At 30.3% G+C, this 20,804-nt stretch overlaps 5 protein-coding genes and 3 pseudogenes across 8 annotated transcripts, besides 2 other annotated features; 4 read left to right on the top strand and 4 right to left on the bottom strand.

Annotated features, from left to right (window-relative positions):
- The first annotated feature begins 68 nt into the window (after nt 1-68).
- Nucleotides 69-2,687, top strand: TVAGG3_0876860 (annotated as a pseudogene). Its single transcript has one exon. A coding segment is annotated over exon 1 (2,619 nt).
- A 1,238-nt stretch (nt 2,688-3,925) lies between these two features.
- Nucleotides 3,926-9,049: a mobile genetic element.
- Nucleotides 4,729-5,472, bottom strand: TVAGG3_0876850 (uncharacterized protein; the record flags this gene model as incomplete). Its single annotated transcript, XM_051250274.1, has 1 exon — nt 4,729-5,472. The coding sequence occupies one exon, from the start codon at nt 5,470-5,472 to the stop codon at nt 4,729-4,731; it is 744 nt and encodes a 247-aa protein (XP_051085749.1).
- TVAGG3_0876840 lies at nt 6,732-7,384 on the bottom strand (annotated as a pseudogene). The gene has a single exon. A coding segment is annotated over exon 1 (653 nt).
- A 4,519-nt stretch (nt 9,050-13,568) lies between the features above and the next one.
- Nucleotides 13,569-14,988, bottom strand: TVAGG3_0876820 (uncharacterized protein; the record flags this gene model as incomplete). Its single annotated transcript, XM_001297498.1, has 1 exon — nt 13,576-14,847. The coding sequence occupies one exon, from the start codon at nt 14,845-14,847 to the stop codon at nt 13,576-13,578; it is 1,272 nt and encodes a 423-aa protein (XP_001297499.1).
- Nucleotides 14,989-15,311: 323 nt separating this feature from the next.
- Nucleotides 15,312-16,595, top strand: TVAGG3_0876810 (structural constituent of cell wall; the record flags this gene model as incomplete). The annotated part of the gene is made up of 1 exon (XM_001297499.1): nt 15,312-16,595. One exon carries the CDS (start codon nt 15,312-15,314, stop codon nt 16,593-16,595), a length of 1,284 nt encoding a protein of 427 aa, XP_001297500.1.
- A 91-nt stretch (nt 16,596-16,686) lies between these two features.
- Nucleotides 16,687-20,804: part of a mobile genetic element that runs on past the window's edge.
- TVAGG3_0876800 (uncharacterized protein) lies at nt 17,902-18,196 on the top strand (the record flags this gene model as incomplete). The annotated part of the gene is made up of 1 exon (XM_051250273.1): nt 17,902-18,196. A coding segment is annotated over one exon (295 nt), but the record flags the coding sequence as incomplete, so codon positions are not given.
- On the bottom strand, nt 18,518-19,366 carry TVAGG3_0876790 (uncharacterized protein; the record flags this gene model as incomplete). Its single annotated transcript, XM_051250272.1, has 1 exon — nt 18,518-19,366. One exon carries the CDS (start codon nt 19,364-19,366, stop codon nt 18,518-18,520), a length of 849 nt encoding a protein of 282 aa, XP_051085747.1.
- Nucleotides 19,384-20,761, top strand: TVAGG3_0876780 (annotated as a pseudogene). The gene has a single exon. A coding segment is annotated over exon 1 (1,378 nt).

The raw sequence follows: 20,804 nt of genomic DNA, 5'->3' as shown, positions 1-20,804 counted from the left end.
GTGATTCTTTTATTTCTGACTGGATTGAATTTTTATTTTCAACCTGTTCATTAGTTGCTAAATCAAATATGAGTCAATACGATGAATTATTGAAGTCGCAAACGGCGGGGACTTTGTCCCATACATTAAATGAAAAACAGAAGGAAGCATTTAAAGAACTTCTGGATGAGGAATTCAATAAAGTGAATATCATAGGTTTTAATTCGGGAAAGTTTGATTTAAATTTAATTCTTCGTGATTTAAACACTGCAAAATGGAAAATACAATCAATGCTGGGTTCATCTTCACAATTTAAGCAAATCATTGTAAAGAAAACAAACGTTCCATATGAATTGAGATTTATTGACATCAGAAATTATATAGCGGGTGGGACATTAGACCAATTCACTCAAGATTTCGGAAACAATAAATCACGTGTTAAATCCTTTTTCCCTTATCAATTTATCACATGGGAGAATTCCGAAGAAGAATTATATAAAGAGGAACCATTCACTCAAGATTCATTTTATTCAGCATTAACTCAAGAAACTATATCAGATAGTGATTATCAAATATATCTCAATGATGCTAAAAACTTTAAGAATATATTAGAATATTTTATTCATTATTGCAATAAAGATGTTGAAATTATGATTGACCCAATCGATAAAATTATTGAAGAAACATTTGTTTATAAAATTGATATGCTTCATAATCTTTCTTTATCATCGAATGCTTCAATGATTCGTTACGCTTTAGCATATAAAGACTTTAATCCTAATGAAAAATATCCTGAGGAAGAGATAGAATCAAGTTTTGAATTAACGAAAAAGTATTGGAAATATAAAATTGAATCATATAAGAAACAAGATGAAAAAGCAGAAAGGGATACTAAAAATAATGTTTCAATGGATGATTTTCAATACTATCACGATTTAATCCTTTCATCTAAATGCAAAATGTGTGGTAAAGCGTTTACATATGCAAATAAACCACATTGGATAGAATCGATAATGAAAAACCACATACCAAAGAAAATTGTCAGTTAATGTGTTGTTATTGCAATGTCGTAAAATCAAATAAAGATGAAGATGTTCAACGTTTAAGAATCAATTTAAGAAATTATGCATTAAAAAATAATTTACCAATGACTTTAGATTCAGTTGAAGCTTATCACATTCTCCGTAATGGAATTACTGTGGTCTATCAAATGTTCAACATCGTGTTAATCTTAAAGGAATCACGCACATTAATAAACTTTCATATAGTCCAGAAACTAAAATGTATCAAATGAGGACACTTCCAACATCATGACTCATTTCGTTGGTGTTGACTTTAATTCATTATATCCTTCATCATTTTCATCTAATCCTCATGATTTCATTCAATATACTGACCATAAAATGTATATGCCGGGAAGATTGAATGGTGTTATCATTTGTGATACAGCAACAAAGAAAGCAAAAGCACTGGGAATAATTAAGAAGAAAATACTTTATTCGTGCTGAAGTAAAGGGTCACATTGATGAAAAATACATTAATGATTACATAAACTTTTACCGATAATAAGAAACTTAGATATTATCACAGATGAAAAAAACAATTGGCAGTTTTATGTATAATTACATGAAATCAAACAATCTACCAGTTGACCAGAAACAGAGGAAATTAACTCAGTTAGCATCAACACACAACCAATATCAACCATTTTCTTCTTATTATCTTTGGTATCTAATAGACAGATTTCATTTTATCATCGATGATATTCATCAATTTTAACATTTACGAAAAACACTTGTTTTAATGAATTTGCGAAAGAATTTATGAACGAAAGACAAAAGGCTGAATTAGAAGGAAATAAAGGAAAAGTTTTATTTTGCAAGATTTCACTTAATGGATCATATGGTTACGATGCAATGAATAGGCAAAATTACGCAAAGACTAAAATAATGAATGCACAGAAGGCACGCGTTGCATGTATGTCAAATAAGTTTTAAAAACATAAGAGAAATAGGTGAAAATACATATCAAGTGATGCTTAAAGATAGCTTTTATAGATGTGATACATGTTTACAAGAGGCATTCTTCACTTTAGATAATGCTAAATACTGGTATTTGGTTTTCATTTATGATTTTAATGTATAAATGCATGAATGTTAATCGTTTTCATTTCATTGAAGGTGATACTGATTCATCTTATTGGGCAATCGCTGGCGACCCAAATCTTCTAACACTCAAGCATTCAAGCAATTGTTACCGATAAACAGTTTTATGATAAAAACATTTTCAAATTCGCACCATTTGATTTCTTTCTGTTTTGATGAGAAATTTAAACCTAAATTAAAGAATAAAGCTGAAGAAAAAGCACATGAGAAGAAGTTATTGGGTTTAGCAATTGAGAAACAAGGTGATAACATGGTTGCTTTATGCCCTAATGTTATAACATCATTCAACGGTTCAATTGATGGAAGTGATTTTAAAAAGATTGCACAAAAAATGAAAGGTGTTAGTTTACGACAAAATAAACAATTAACACCTAAAATTATTTGGATATAATAAATGATAAAGTGATATTTGATGGTCAGAAATTTAATTTAACAATTAAAAACGGGTCAATGACTCGCTTAACAATCGGTAAGACTGCATTAACAGGAGCACACACTAAGGCTGTATGTTGTGAAAATGGATGTTGTATGCCATTTATTTAATACAATTTAAAAACGTAGGGGTTGAGTCATGAATTTAAAATTTTATTTTTAATAAAATGCCACAGAAGAGACAAAAGGAACCGAATAGATTTATACCAAATGGTTTTAACTTTCAGATTCCAAATAATCAACCGCAACGAATTTTTCAAATCCCACCACAGCATCAACAGCAGCAACAACGACCACCACCACAAACGTCAACGGAGAAGAACATTCACCCCTGAAGAAAGAAATTTCAATAATTGATGCGTCAACAAAAATCAAGGTTTGAGATTTTATCCGGGCAGTAATGGTATACATATAAGGCATCCAAATTTAGATAGAAGATATCCGCTGAGATTCATATTTTACCTAATAATACGATTAATTTTGCTGGATTTTATGATCATCATCAGGAAATCTGGACTCCACCATTTGATACCGTTTTAGAAGGAGGAACCGTTAATGATGCGATTCAATATGTAAATAATGGTTTTGATACTATGATTCAAAGAGGTGGGCACCCTTAAAACATTTATTTTATTTTTATATAAATGGATAACGCAAATTTAGAAAATTTAATTGATGATTTAGTACTTAATCAAAATTTTCTTAATTATTATGAATTAAAATCATATCTCCAAAAACATAATAAAAATATAACAGGTGATGATATGGATTATTATTATTCATATTATAAAATGAAATTTTGAATATCATGATAAAATAATTTCTGAAATTAAAGACAAAATTAAAAATAATGAATATACAAAGGGAAAAACTAAATCACAACTTAAACAGTTGAAAGATTTCAAAATAAAGTATTAACAGAAGAAGATATTGATGATTATATAAATTATATAATCCTGAGCCGCAAAAGCCAAAGGAACAAAAGCCAAAGGAGAAAAAAGCCGAAAACAACACCAAAAGAGAAAGTAGCAAATGTTCAACAGCTAAAGGTGCAAAACGCCAGGTCTTCAGACCATAAATGATGCACAAGCTTTAATTTATGATTCATTAGTTAAACCATATTCAGCCCGACTTTTAAATGAAGATCAACTTTTGGAATTCATCCTTCAACATAAACTCGAAGCGGGAAAGTATATCAAACCTTTATATACAGTATATTTAAAACAAATGAATAGAATACATCCAGAATTAATGAAAGTGGGTGTCAAATCCAAAACTTCATCATCCAAAATCAAAGCAGATAAAATTAAACCACTTGCAATACCAAAACCTCTAACGACAGGAAGAGGTACCCATCAATATAAAATAAATTAGTAAATCTATAATTTCGAGTAAGTTTTGGAGTGAATGAATAAACCAATTCCCAACTTGGTGTTTTCTCTGGATCCTGTGAAAAATCTTGTGATAAATAAATATGTCTGTTATAACTTACAGGATATGAATAGACCATCCCACCTGAAACAAGAACACAAACATTTGAAGCATAACATAAAGCTTCAATGTCTCCATCAGCTTGAAAAATTTGTTCAAAACGACCAAATGGTATTGAATATGATCTATAAATTTTATCATTTTGTAGGATAAAATACATGTTGTTAATGTAATACCACTTACTTGTATAATCAATTTCCAAATCTGATGACATCATACTAAACATATAATAATTTATCCCATCCTCACTAATGAAAATTTGATTGACTTCATAAATTAGTACCCATTTATTATTAACGCATCTAATAGGATTATTTGGATATTTAAATTTAGCATCTTGATTTAAATTACATTTGAACCATTGGATACAAGGGCAAAAATCATCTCCAACCGTTATCATTCCCATAAATTTACCGTTATTATATTCAACATATAAAATTCTTGGATTAATGATTGGCTTTCGTGTATCAGGATTCCAAACAGATGGAGTAAAAGATTCATAGTTTTTAAAATCATTTGTTTTAAAATAATAAAGCACTCCAGCTGTATAAAATAAATACATGGTCACTCCATCGAAACATATCCATTCAAAAGAATCTATATCAAAGGTTTTATCTGATGATTTCATAAAATTTAAAAATGGTGGAGTAAAATAGACCTCTTATTGTTTTATTTCTTCATTAACAAATGATATATCAGCTTTCTTTGCTAACTCAGTATTAATGAATGAAATAACTTTTTCCTTATCTGCTTTCTTCTCTAACTCATCGTTAACATAAGTTTTATCTGCTTTCTTCTCTAACTCATCGTTAACATAAGTTTTATCTGCTTTAAGGTCTAAACACCCTGAAACCCATTCTGTATCAGCTTTAACTTTAAAAGTCTCCAATGTCCATTCATGATACCCTTCAACCTTTTCTTTAATTTCATTATCTTTTTCATCAACATAAACCAAATTTGCCTTCTTATTTAACTCGGTATTTACATAAACTAAATCTGCTTTCTTCATTAACTCACTATCCACATATTCCTTATCCACCTTCTTCATTATGTCATTTAGGAAACCTTCTATGAATTCCTCATTTAAATTAAATCTTCCAATCTTCAAAACTTTAGGAAATGCATTTAATGCGTAATATCTCTGTTCTTCTGGTGGAATTGATGTTATATCATCCGTTATTCCTTTAATTTTTGAATTCATAAATAAAATTTCTTTTATATTTGATATCACTGCACCACCTTTGCAAACGAATTCAAAATGGTCATTTTTCAATACTATCTCAAATCTCTCATATTTCAACCTTTGCGTTTGTTCTGCCGTCTTTGAATTATATGCATATGTGGCGTATGTAATGGTCTGAAGGACCTGGGCGCTTTGCGCCTTAAGTTGCTGTTGTTTAATCATTTATTACGATTTAAAAATAAATATTTAATCCGTTATCTCATCAGCTATTTTCTCTATTTGAAATTGCCATAATATTTCATTCATAAATTCTAAATCACAATCAAATAGGTCAGTTATTCTAAATTTAATATTTGATAAATCTTTTGAATGAAGAATAAATGAATTCCCGGATAATTGAAACAGATATGATAAAGAAAATGTGTTTAAGTTGATGTATAAAATGTTTTGTATTGATGGGTAAGAGTTAGGGTCTAATGTTTGATGTGAAAATCTCATTGGGGTATTAACTTTATCACATTTGATTAAAATGAAATTGGAACCAGTGTCAGAATACAAAACATCCCCAACATCTTTTTCAAAATTTAATATCCCCAACAATGAACGAAGATGAGGAGCACAAAATTTAATTTTCAGCGGAAATTTAATAAGGTTATTTATTTCATCAAGTTCAAAAAGTTTATCAGGTTTTGATTTAAAATTTTCTTCATACCATACGATAAATGATTCATTTAAATAACTTAAAATCATGTTAATATCCCATTTCGCTATCACATTATTTATATACATATCAATACGTTTTTCAAGGTCTACGACCCCGCCGCTATGCGGCTCATGGTCATCTTTAATAAATGATATATAATCTGAAGGGTCTAAAAGAATGGGATTAAATTTACCACTCACAGAAACGAGAGTAACATTATAAATTCCGCTAACTGTTAAATTTAATTCACAGTTATTATTCGAAATAATATTGATAATTGACATTTTTTATTACGATTAAAAATATGGTAAAGCGTTATTTTCCAGTGATAAATAAAACTAGAATAAGATTACCTCAAGAATTCATAAATTCAACGAATAAGAAATTCATTCATGTTATAAATTTTAGTGTTTTCAGAAAATATGAGTCAGTGTCATATTCATCAACAGGTTATATTTCACTTCATTCAAATTTAGTTCAATCAAACCCATATAATGACCATTTCATAAGATTTTCAGATGGTATTAAAAATGTAATTGATAGATTAAAATATGAACAGATTGACAATATCGAATTTTTGGAATTTTGGTTTAAATATCCCGATGGAAAAAAGATTGAAGTTAAAGATAAAGCTGATACTATAACAAAACAATTACAATGACCAATCCGGATAGTGGGAACAAAAAGAAATAAAACAAACGATAGAAACTGGTGAAAGGTCAATTATTATTGATTATGATTCAAAGGATTATTATTCGATAATGTTAATGCTTGAATATTAAATAGCCTTAACAAAGAGTTTTTCAAGTGATATTTTATATTCATCAACTATTTTATTATAAATATCATTATATGTTAAATGAAGTTCAGTTGTTGTTCCGTTCTTTGATATCTTAATTGTGCTAATATCCTTTATAGGATTTATTTTTGCAACTGTTCCGCAGCATGAAACCTCATCATCTATGAAAAATTGAATTTTAACGTCTGAATCTTGAACATCACAAAGAATGGCGATAATGTGAATTAATGATTCATAAGGTAAAATAATTAAACCAGATTGATCAATTAAATTTATTATTGAATCATAATTATTAATTATTATATCACGGTAAATTTCATTAATTCAGAATTAATGTCTATTTTATATGGGTTATCAAGTGGTGCTGGGTATGTTGGATAAGTGGGAATTTCAACAGGTTCTTTACGGTTCAGATAAAATGATTGGGTCTCCATCTTCTTTATTTTGCTCCTCCTCCTTTTTCGGTAAGTCACGAGTTAATAAATTTGGTTGAGTTGTTGACCTTGTTAATTCAGGGCTAACATTAACTTTAACATTTTGAATAATTCGTGATTTATCATCATTTACGTTATAACAACCGTAATCTCTGCTTTTGCGTTAGTGTTCTTTTGACTAGTGAAACGTCTTCTCATTTATAATCGAATAAAAAAATATATTTAAACTTTTATTTTGCTGGAAGTTTTGAATCTATTATTCCCTGTATTTGTTCTTGAAGTTGATTTTTAGCTGGTTCATTGTAATTAATAGACCTAATATATTCATTAATTGCATTCTTATAATCATCTGATTTCTCAAATTTTCTTTTATCTAATTCCTTAACTAAATCATAAGTTAAACCGCGTTGCTGATATAATGGTTTCTTAATTAAATCTTTGAATGCTTGAGATAAAGCACCTGATGCAATTCTTGCTACTATAATTGGTTGGAATTGCTGTTTAAGTTCATCTTTAACATTTGCGAAAACTGGATCGAATAAAGCAACTTTAAAGAATTTCTTAGCTGAAATTTCAGGTCTAATATTTGCATATTGACCATCAAACTGGTTAGAATATCGTGGTAATCCATCCGGTCCCTCTTCAATAGCATTTAATTCTTCATTGAAATAAGAATATGGATTATAACGGTATGAATTAATTGGACCATCTTCACCTTCTCCAATGTATTGTTTAACAGCTTTTCCATTTTCATCAAATTGCATAGGATAACATTCATTATATGCTTTACGTTTAGGATAATCAGTTATAGTTAATTTGTAACCATTTATGACTTTAATATTACCTTGACCATCAGTAACGAAAACTTCATTTATACCATCAGGTTTTCCATTTGGACCCGTAATGTCTGCTTCGTGTGCTTCCCAATTTGGACCATGACGTTTGGCATATGCTTGAGCTTTTGGTAATGTTAAAACGTTTCTCATTTGTTTAACATCTTTTTGAAGACCAGCAACAATATGAACTAATTCTTTCATTCCATCAGGAACTTTCATAGTTCTATTATATGCACCCTTTTTGTTTGTTCCTTGTTTTAATGGAACCTGTAGAAGATTTGCTATTTCTGTCATGTTTAATTATAAATAAAAAATAAAAATTAATTATAAAAAGTTAATCAAATTTAACACCTCCTTTATTTAAATAACTATTATTTTTCATGTTCACCTATTGCTGATATTGGTGTGTAAAGTTCATTAATGCTCATTGTAAATTCACTTGATAAAGCATAACGTTCAACTGTTGACGACTAAACCCACTGAAAATGAAAAGTGTTGATAGATTTGATTTAATTTTGTGCTTAATGCTTTGAAGTATTGAACAGCCATGAAAGAATGAACACTGAATGTGTCGATATTGAGTTAATAACTGATTAAAATATGATTTCTCATTTGTTTTAGTTTGATTTCACTGCATCATCTAGAAAAATGAGTGAATGCAAAAATTCTCTATCAAAATTTGAAATAGAAAGTGTTTCAAATAATTCATCCCGTTGTTTATCAATAATTTTTCCTCTAATCCTTGCTTCTTGATTGTATTATAATTCTTTATACATTAAAAAGTTTTTTAAATAATCTTCTGCTTCTCTTGTGATAAATAAATAATTGGAATTTTGATTAAATACTTTAAAGATTCAAATGTATCATCTGAAGGTGAACCTGAACGGTTGATATAAATTAACACATGTGAATAGGGGGAAGTGTTAGCAATAATGATAATTTGTTTTAATATCGTTAATGTTTTACCTTTATTTTGTTTACCAATTGCTGCAGTGATTGAATTTAAGTAACATTCAGAATATGTAATTTTCATTTAATTTTTCCTTAGATAGAGCATTTCTATTATCACTCAATGCTTCATTAATCATATCATCTACGTATGTATTATATACTCCTGCTAATTCTTCATAAGGGGTGGATGAATTTAAATCCATTTAATCAAAAATAAATTTATAATTTTAAACATTTCTATTCATCAATATTTCATCATATGAACTTCTATACTGTGGTGGTGTACCTGTTGGATGATATTTCAAACCTTCATCCGGTGTCCATGTCCAATATGTAGTCCTAGTAAACCAAACCTGAGGAGGATTTGTCACCTTTGAACAGTAAGTGTCATTTTCACCCTGAATGATTGGATAAGCTTTCACTTGTACTGTAACTTGTGAGTTGAAAGTTTCTAATCCATCAAAGAATATACCCGCTCCATCACGTTGAACTGGAATAGTGCATAAGAATGAAGTTTGGTCTTTCCATGTTCTAGCTAATGGCGCGCCATTATCATCATTCAGTGTCTAGTTAATGAGTCCTCGTATTCTTCTGTGCATTCATTCACTCCATCTAAATCAGAAGCTTGAAGCATACGTGTAAAGAATATGTCGCCCACTGTGGTCATCGCTTGATCGGGGAAGTTTCTGGAATCTATAGTGACCTGAAACCTCGAAGCGTTGGATTTTCTAAAACTGTTCTTTGCATTGCATTCTTCGGAAATGCTAACACAACATCTGTAACATTATGAAGAGCGTATGAGAAATCTGAGCTAATACCTTCAGGAGTGATCAACCTCCATTTAGTGAACGAACGTCAATATGTTGAGCTGGAATCATGAATGGATCTTCCTTACTGAATAAACGTGGTATTGCTTTAACTGATTCTTCAATTAAACCGTATCCTGGTGTAATGCATTTATCCTCTAAAACTTCCATCTTTGTGCATGAAATAATAACGTCATCAACTGTTGCGTCAGCAGATGTAGCGGCTAAGCTTGTAATTAATTTGGCAGGAAGTCCGATTTGTTGGAATTTGCGATCATATTTATAAACATGATTCATAATCTTTTCATAATTTTCATCAGTTATCTTTTCATAAACGTAATTTTGTAAATCAGCAACTCTTAACGGGTCAACCTGACAAAATACTAAAGTATCCCTGAAAACATAATATTTAAGAATGATATCACCAAATGATTTAGGATAATCATCGAACGCCTGAAATGCTAACAAATCATTTACCGGAATAATCATATCAAAAGTGACATCAACTTCTTCATTTGCTTTCTTGAAAACTTCTGAAGGGTCAATATATTTACCACATACTGAGTTATCATATTTTTGAACATTATTATATAACGAATGAACAAACTTTTTAACTTTCCTTTCTGATTTTGGTTTATATGTTGCAAATGCGAAAGATTCACGGGCGCAATCCATCTGAAGATAACCGGCATCACCTCTTTCGGTTTCTACTTCTAATTGTTTAAAGCTTTGATTTGATGTTGTAACCAACGAATAAACGCATGCATTTAAAAGCGGCATCACATGTGAAAGCTTTATTTGAAACTAGAGTTGCTTTAACTTTGCGTTTAATATATGTGTCACCTAATTGGTTCACATCATGAGCCGGATTTGTAATTCTTAAATGAGTTTGTTTATCATCAAAATATGGAGCATCAGAGTCATAGCATGAACTTTCAAGTTCTCTATAATATCTTCTACCGTCATTCTTTGCGAATATTTCATTTATCTTTTCGAATGAATGAAACACATTTCCATTAATCGGTTTAGTGTTTGGCACCAAATAGTTAGTCGTCATTTATTATTAAATAAAAAATCAAAATTAAAAGATGAAAATGAATTTTTAATTTTAATGAAATAATCAACTATGGCTGCAGGTATATTTAAGAAACTGTGGGATAAAGTAAAAAGAGGAGCGAATAAAGTTTGGGAAACATTGAAGAAGGGGCAAATTGGATATTTAAGAATAAAGAAGCAATTAGTGACGTTGCTGAATCAATAACACCAAAAGCTGCCCCAATAAGAGAAGTTTTAAATAAAGGAGAAAAAGTTTATCAAAGACTACAACCGATACTAAGATAAAAATAATTTTAAGCCGCTAAGCGGCGAGATGATCCATAGGATCTCATATTTATTTTTCCACTATCTACCTCCTATTTTATTAAGTATTCCTTCAGCTATTCCACCAACTACGTTACCTGCTTGTGCTCCCATCGCCGGATTACCGGCTTTAGTACCTAATACTCCACCTATGATAGTTCCTGCCGTTTTCGCTACTGGTGCCAAAAAGTTTGCAATGGGTTTAATAATCTTTTTATGAACCCAACCCGCAGCTTTCTTAATTCCATCCCATAATTTTTTAAAGAATCCTGCCGCCATTTCTGATTTAATATTAATTAAAAAAATATATTTCATCACTTATATTCTAATTTTTATTTAATGATAAATGAAACCGATTTTAAAAATAAATGAAACAGAGGAGGAAGAAATAAATGAAAGTGAAAATGTTCAACAAAAAATAAACGTTGTTAAACCAATTACTGAAATAAAAATTTTTTCATCTGTTGAAGAATTTAATGACTATTATGCTAATAATAAAAAATTATTTGAAGAATTGACAACGTGTAAATTGAATAAAATGTTTAAAGTTGAGGACAGAGTCCAAGACCCGGAGGGTCATGGATTCAAAATTTCAAAAATAAAAGGAGTGATTAGTTTGAAATCTATTCCTCAATCAAGAATCACCTCATTAATGAAAATTGATGATTTAACAAAAAGAATAGAAGAGATTGAAGAAAGAATAAATCAGATAATTGATATCATAAATTCAAATAATCATTAGTTTCTTAAAGTTCAATGTTGAACTCATCAAATTCATCTTCATCATTACCATTACCATTACCTTTAGCGAGTTTATTTACTTTTTCAACTTTATCTTTTGATAGTCTTTCGTTTAATTTTTTCTGAAGTTTTTCGTTACCAAGTTCTAAAATTTTACATGGATGATATTTAAACCCGTTAAATTCTTTTTCCTCAGTTTTAATCATTAATCTACAAAGAACTTTAGTGAGGTGGTTTTGTTGTTTAAACCATTTATCCTTAATATTTGTTATAAATTCAATATCCGGAATTAATTCCCAAATTTTTGAATTTTCGATTAATTTACCATCAAATGCAAAAGCAATAGGTTTAATATTAAACTTACCTTTATAAAATAAACTTTGTACGCAATCATCAAAATAAACGTCTACTTGTTTAACCTGGGTGAGAATTGGTGAAAGTTTATCCATTAATTGATTCACAGTCACGAATTTTGATTCACTCATTTCTTACGAATTAAAAAAATAAAATAATAAACATAACTAAGTTTTAATTTTTCGTAAGACATGAATTTTTAAAGTTTATTTTTTATTCATGAAAATAATTATTTCTAATTTCTTTTACTCTCTCGTATATACTAGATTTAAAGAATTCAGAACATTTCCCATAATCTCCTAAATGTTTTCTTATCCCTAACGTGTGCCAGTTATTATATGAAACTGAATAAACTTTATCTTTATCTTTACACCTTTCATCACTTCCAATATATTTATATCTCAGTTTTGATTTAGCATTTTCATATTCATTAGCGTTTAATAATTCACAGTCTTCCTTTTTAAATTGATGTTTAAGATATTCAGGATTTAATACTCTACGTTTATATGCTCCTAACTTAGTTCTAAAGGTTTTTCTACAAAATTTAGGAATTCCATCCTCTTTAATGTCATCAATGATTTCCATTTCATTATTTTCAATTTCTTCTTCTCGTTTATGAGGTCTTTGATTATGACTCCATTGATTCCATGAAATTAAATATTCTTTATCATTATATTTATACCTCATTAGCTTATTTTGGCTTTCATATTCATTTAATAATTCACAATCTTCATTTTTAAATTGAAGTTTAACCCATTCAGGATTTAAACAATGTTTAATTAATCGCGGAATATCTGACATCATCTATATATAGCTTCTTTTATAAAAGATAAAAAAATAAATTATTTTAAAATTAATGTTAATTTTTTAATGATTTATAAATAAATATATTTTAATGCATCGTCTATATATAGATGTAACAAAAAAAGTCACTAAACCCGTCATATCCTACTACTATAGTAAATTATTGAAGCAATAATCGCATGTATTTCATTAATCTTTAAAAATAATAAAATCAATCAAATTTAATGAATTTGAAATCAAAATAGAGAATTGAAATTCAATCATAGGAGTTCATTCAAGAAAATGAATATCATGTATTAACGCTGATATGTCATCATGAGAGTACTTTAAAAGCGAATGATTTCTCTGAATTGAATGACGATTATTTACATTTCAGATTTTATGATCCATTCTATAGTTCGTAACATCATTATTGAATAAATCATGCATGAGATAAATTGTTTTTTTGTATTGTGGTTTATTAACTACTCAGATATTAAAGTATATATTTCCATATTGAAACAAAGAAGGAATTAAATCAATAATATCAAACAAATTTTTATTCAGGATTGGAATTCATTTCATCCATATTTTCAGAATCTGCATATTCGGCCATTTGATAAACATTTTGAGTACTATCTTCCATATTTATTAGCATGGAATCTTCAAGTAATGCTCCACCCTTTGTATTTATGAGTATTGATTTCCTTTTAGAAGGAGGCATGTACTCACTACTAACTGAATTCATTGATTGGTCGAGGAGTGTTTTCTGAGACCTGGAAGAACTGACTCTCCTTATTCTCTTTGCAGGCGGATTATCCATCTCTGTTAGCGAGAATTGCTTTGCATGTTCTTCATCCATTGGCTGCCCCCAACCTTCTGAATCTGCCATCATTTTCTCGTCATCTTCATTCTTTTGTAAAGTCTCAAAGAATTCGGCAGGAGTTTCTGTAAGCGTATCCCATGCTTTAGGAACAAATGAAGATTTCTGATCGTCAGTGAATGGTGAAACAAATTCCTTCTTAAACAGTTCCATTGGATCTCCTTTTACAACTTCATCAGGTTTTGGAGGTATGAACACCATATCATCATCGTCATCATTATTTTCCTGTATAATTGAGTCAACTTGTGGTAATTCTCTAAAAATTTGGTGAATATCTTCATTTGTCTTAAATTTTTTGGGACTTGGAGATTTTTGAGTGCTTGGTTCTGGCTCTACAAAAGTAATTGTGCTCGTAGCATCTAATGGAATGGATCTCTCTTTTGGTTCTGATTGTTCTTGATTCTCGTTACAATCTTTGTTTTCACTGTAGACATTACTTTCGTTATTGTAGTTCGATGGAGAAGCATTACTTGCTTCGTATGCCACGGAATCACTAATTTCAAAGTGATTTGAAATTTTTACATCGTTTTTATCAAAATGCTTTGTAGGCGAACTAGAGCTACCAGAAATTGACAATCCTCGCTTTTGGATTGCAGATTTCGGACTTTGCGGTAAAATGTACTGATTTCGATTGAATGAAGGAGATGGTAAGTTATTGAAATAATTTTTGTAAGATTTGAGATCTTTTATAAATACTTCTGTATCAGATTTCAGAATTTCATCATCATCTGAACTCGAATTATAAATTTTGGGATCTGGTAAATCTTCATCTGAATCGGAATCACTTAGGTCAATTTGAATATTTCTGGTCTTGTTTTTTGGCTTGGATTGAAAATTATATTTTTGATATGGAGAAGATCGAAGAGATGATGAATAAAAATCATCATTTTGAGAACGATTACTATATTGCGATGGGTGTATTTCGTTTCTTACAAATCTAGGTGACATTTGAGTTTGATTATTAGTATTTCTTCGAATAGATGGAGAATTGCTTGTATATGATCTTGCAGATCCAGCTGAGGCCGTACTATAGTTATCATTTCTGTATGAAAAAGAAGCATTTTGCTTTTGAGTCGGCCTCATTTTTCCCACGGCAAAATTATTAAACTGCTTACATTGATGTCAAATTAAATTTCTTTAGAATCATATGTTCTTGAAGAGGTTAACTATGCGAGTGCACATATGAAATCTGCAGTACTATTAACCATATGAAGTACAGTGAAAATATTCTAGAAAATCAATCAAACAGTGAATATTTGATAATCAATAATGCATATTTGATGCATAATTAAAAATATAATTATATCTAATCAAATATCTGTTCATATTAGGCTCCAAATAGAAAGCTAGACGGATATGAAAGAAAAACGCATTTTCAGTCAGAAACCATGACTTAAGGTATTTGTTAACTTATGTCTGGCAATCTAACTCGAAATGTGTTTATGTCACAAAGCAGTAAATTATCATCAATAAATCTTCCGGATTCTATTGATTTCATCGGAGATTATGCTTTCAATGGTTGTTTCAAAATAACAGAAATCTCAATTCCTCCAAAGATATACATAATTCGAGTAGGAACATTTAGTGATATGAAGAGTCTGAAGAAAGTTAATTTAAACCATGTTAAAAACATTTCAGCAAATGGATTTTCATTATGTAATCAGTTAAATTCTATTAATTTCGGTGACAAATTGCAGTACATCTGTGAACATGCATTTAAAGATACATTACTCAATATTGATTTAGATTTCCCTTCATCAATTATTTCAATTGGCAAATTTGCATTTTCAAAGTCATCTGTCAAATCATTGACATTCAATTCAGAAAACATGTTGATTGAAGAGTCTGCTTTCAAAGATTGCCAAGGATTGAAGATAGTTAAGTTACCTAAAAATATGAAAGTTCTTTCAAATTCTACTTTTGAATCATGCAAGAACTTGGAAACTGTTCAGTTCTCAAAGAATTTAGAGATAATTCATTCAAGAGTTTTCTATCACTGCGAGAAATTGACTAAAGTTGAATTACCAGAGTCAGTAACAAAGATTGGAGATGAATGTTTCACAATGTGCTCATCAATAACAGAATTCAATCTTCCAAAATCACTTAAATATGTTGGAGATAAGTGCTTCACAAATATGACAAATTTGCAATTTGTTAATGTAATATCTGATGTCGAAATAGTTGATACAGCATTCATCGAATGCCATAATCTGAAAGAAATCAAATTCAACTCACCTTCAATCAGCAAAATTCATTTGTCATACTGGACAAACAATTACACAGCCAATTTAGAGAAAGTAAGCAAATACTTAGAACTATATGCCGGACCTACATTCTGCAGATCTTGCAAGATAAAACATATCAATATTTCTTGTGATGTTAGAGAAATAAAGTCAGGCGGCAAAGATTATGTCAAATTTGAGCAATTCACTTATTCTGGAAATATAGAAATAGGAGGAACTATGTCTGATCCAAGTAGTATCGATTGTATAGTCTTAAATAAAGATTACAAATGGAAATTATTTGGTCAAAACCTTTCTAAATTCAAGAAATGTGGCTCAAAGACATCAACTACATTAATTATTATCATTGTTGCTGCAATTTTAGTTGCCGCAATTATTATTGCCGTTGCTATAGTATGCATCTTGAGAAAGCGTAAAACAAAAGGATTCTCTGAAATTCCTAGTGGAATTTAAATAAAATATACATATTATCTGAAATTACGACTTTTTTTCCCCTCACCTTTTTCATTTTTAGTAATAAATGAACTATGACTAATGTTACCTAAAATAAAAAAAAAAAAAAAAAAAAAAAAAAGGTAGTGGGGCTTCCAGGCACTTCGTGCCTTCTAGCCCTGATGTTGATGTTTAGTATAAATGAAGTTTTTATTCGGAGGACTCTTCTTCTTCCTCCATTGCTTCTGGGAAGAAGCCTTCTTCTGGGTCAAAACATTATATAATGTGTCGCTTTTCACAAATTATAATGTTTTCATGTTTGTCACTTTTCTGTCACTTTTCAGGGAAAAACATTTTTATTATTATATATAAATGAATTTTACAAAACCACCGTTACCGTTCTTTGGAAATAAGAGTAAATGTAAAGATATTCTATTGAGAGAACTTAAGAAACTACCGAATGGTCTAACATTTGTAGATTTGTTCGGTGGAAGTTTCTATATATCCCATTTGTGCCATACAATATTCCCAGACTCAAAGATTATATGCAATGACTTCGACAACTATATGGACCGTCTCAAACATATTCCAGACACAAACAAAATATTGAAAGAGTTAAAAGAAAAGATACCTATAGTAAGATGGAACGTATACCATTAGATAAGAAAAATACTGTCAGAGAGTTTTGAAAAGGCAGAGTATATTGACTGGGATAGTATATCTGCTAGACTATTATATAGTGGTGCTATAAGAGTTCATGACATTGAAACACTTATGTCAAAAGTTTTATATCTTAACTATACAAATGTTTTCAAAGAAGAACATAGAAAAATATATTGAGGGTATAGAGTTTGTGAGATGTCATTGGACAGAGTTGTATGAAAAATATAAAGACAAGGAAAATGTTTTCTTTATAGTGGACCCGCCGTTCTATAACACATGGATTTTCAATACCAAGTAGACTGGACTTTGAGAGACTCTTTAGAAACTTTAGACGTTTTACATAACCATCCATGCTTTTACTTTACATCCGATAAAAGTGGTTTGGAAAGTGTCATGAGATGGTTAGAGGACATACATGACTATGAGTTTAGATACGATAAGATAGAATATGAGAGAGGTCCTATAAACTGGAGAAAGTGTCATAACAAAGAAATTTTACTAGTAAGTAAATGTGGTTTGAAATAGGACTACTTGTTTTAGGTTTTTTCCATTGTGTCATTTACTTATTTGACGTGGCAGAAAGATATAGAGAATATGAAGATGAACCAATGCCTGCAAATGTTCAGTATATGTACTCGTAAGAGATATTTTTATCTAATATTAAATGGACGCACAGAACTTAGCGAATGCACAGCAACCTGGACAACCAAACCCAGAGAATATTCCAAATGAAGTTAGAATACAAACTGCAATGGCAAACTATGGTCAAGTGCCAACAGATGTACAAATGCAAACTGCCATGTCAAATGACGCTGCGTTAGGCTTACCACCATGGTATGCAAATATGAGATGGAAAGAGTTTTATACAAACCCTGAAGTGGGATATAAACAACTTTATGCAGATGACGCGAACACAGGAGTTGACCCAGAATATGTTTTCTACCAGAGGAGAAACAGAATGTATGAGCTCCAGTTAAAGAATGCTATGGAACTCAACAGGAAACGTAAGAGACTAGGCGGACATTAGATTTTTACATATAGTAAAATGGGTTTCTTCAGTAGTATTGGAAACTTCTTTCGAAATGTTGGAAGAGGTATATGGAATGGAATAAAATCTGTCGGAAAAGGAATTTGGAACGGAGTCAAAAATATTGGTAAAAGAGTAGGTCAGTTTGTTGGTATTATACCTAAAGACCCTGAACCAGAAGAACAAGCTCCTGTTATACAACAGCCTGAACCTGCACCACAGTCTAGTTGGCAACCTCAACCGTATTAAAAAATTATATTTTTACCGTTCGATAGTAGTTGTATATGAAACTAAGTTCTAAGTAAAACGCATGGTATAATGGAATTATTCTTTTTCTTCCATCTGTAGTAAACCATACTTGAAAGTCTGAAATACTTCCACTTGGTGGTTCGTATAACTTTGTAGGTTTTTCGTAAAAGTCATTTGCCAAGCATAAGAAAGAGTTTTGGGCGCCAGAAAATGAAGCATGAACAATAATAGCAGCTGGGTCGAAAACATCTTTAAATAAATATGGTTCATCTCTTGCATATCGACTGTAAATATTTGCTAAAGGAAGTTCGACTTTCTGATTTAACATTCTTTGCAAATAATACCATGACATTGCAGTGAATTCTGTATATATTTGTTCGTCTTTCTTTGGATTGTCTTCGTAGATTTGAAATGACACTTGTGAATTTTGTTTGTCATATACAATTCTCACATAAAGTGTGCTCTCGGTATTTGCATATTCATCAGCATATTTTGCATAACATGAATTTATTTTATCTTCTATATTTTTTAACGCAGTCTGTAGAGAAGATGAAAGGTCAACTTGTATTAGCTCAATTTCTTCCCACATTTTTCGTTTCCCTTCAGATATATAATCTATATGAAACCTTACAATAAATGGAAAACTTTTATCTTCTACAGACACAAACTTCATTCTACGAAAGCCAATAGCTTTTGTGACAGATGGGTCTCTTAGCCATCTTAATGGGTAGTCAAAACGATAGCCTTCATGCTTTACGGTATCTGTCTCAAACTTTTGACCGACATTAGTAAAAAGTTCATCTAATGGTTTAGTTGTAGCAACTCTTGAATTTTCTTTTTCTATTGGAAGCATATTTTATCTATAATAAAATGTCAAATGAAACAGCGTCTATGAGAGAAATACAACACAACGACAACTCATTATGCAAGCTCTAAATAAGAACACAACAAACTTTTCAAACTATTCTAAGATATCTGAGTCATTGAAAGAAGGAAACTTAAAACTGACATTAAACCCAATGACAGATGAGTTTCTGTTTCAAGACAATAAGAACCATACTGTCTGTATAAATCCAACAAAAGGAACTTTAAACGAGAAACCTATAAATGAACTTCTTTTGAAAGCAGATGTTGGCAACAAAGCTGACAAAGAATATGTAGACGATGCAATAGCAAAAGAAGAAGAAAGAGCTAACAAAGCTTATGCAACAAAAGAACATACTCATCCTGAACTAGCAGACAAAACATATGTTGACAATAAAATGTCAAGTGAAGTGACAAGAGCTGAAAACGAATATTCTAAAAAGACTCATACACATTCTATATCTGAAATAACAAACTTACAAGAAACCTTAAACAGGAAAAGTGACGTTGGACATACACATACCATTGCAAATATTGCAAACTTACAAGAAACCTTAAACAGGAAAAGTGACGTTGGACATACACATACATCTTCTGAAATAACAGACTTAAACGTTAGCCTTGAAAATAAAGCAGATAAAACATATGTCAATGAAATATACCAAAGTTTGCTAGGAACAAAAAATATTGAAACTATTGTTGGTGACTTTTCTGTCAATGAAGAAAACAAATATTTTAGATGGCAGTTGGTACAGTCCTTAGAAAATGGTACACGTATAAACTCATTCCGAAAAATAACAATGAAATGTATGTAAGCTATAAAAAGAACGATGGTACACAAGTTAAAGTTCCATTAGACAACAACTGCTACTTAAACTTATATGGAGACGAACAAAAGAAATATTTAAGAGTTTATGAAATGACAGATATGACATTGCCTGACCCAGCTCCAGCACCATATTATTATGACTATGGAGATGACGTCAGAACACCACATGTAGATGAACAAAAGCTAACATTATATTTAGATTATTATAGATATAAAAGATATAATGCAATAGAAAAAACGAGAATAGTATACTATTATGAAGATGACAGAAACAAATATTATAGTCAAGACTTTACCTACCCTGAAAACATAAGATTATATTATAAAAAATATTCTGACTTAAACCAGAAGAAACCTGAAATAGTTGCACTATATTTTAAGTTCAAAAGAGACAATCCTATAATGTCTCATATGTTTGATTTAATGAACCCAGTAGGTTCTATTTATACATCTATGGAAGCAAGAGGTCCTCAAGTAATGTTTGGTGTTGGTGCATGGGAACAAATAGTTGACAGGTTTTGTATTGTGCAAACTCTTCAAAGGAAACAGGAGGAAGTAAAACGATTTCAGGTGAAAATTTACCTGCGCACAGTCACTA

The sequence above is a fragment of the Trichomonas vaginalis genome, chromosome VI (assembly GCF_026262505.1).
Source record: "Trichomonas vaginalis G3 chromosome VI, whole genome shotgun sequence".
Lineage (NCBI taxonomy): Eukaryota > Parabasalia > Trichomonadida > Trichomonadidae > Trichomonas > Trichomonas vaginalis.
This window is presented reverse-complemented; position numbering and strand designations above follow the sequence as displayed.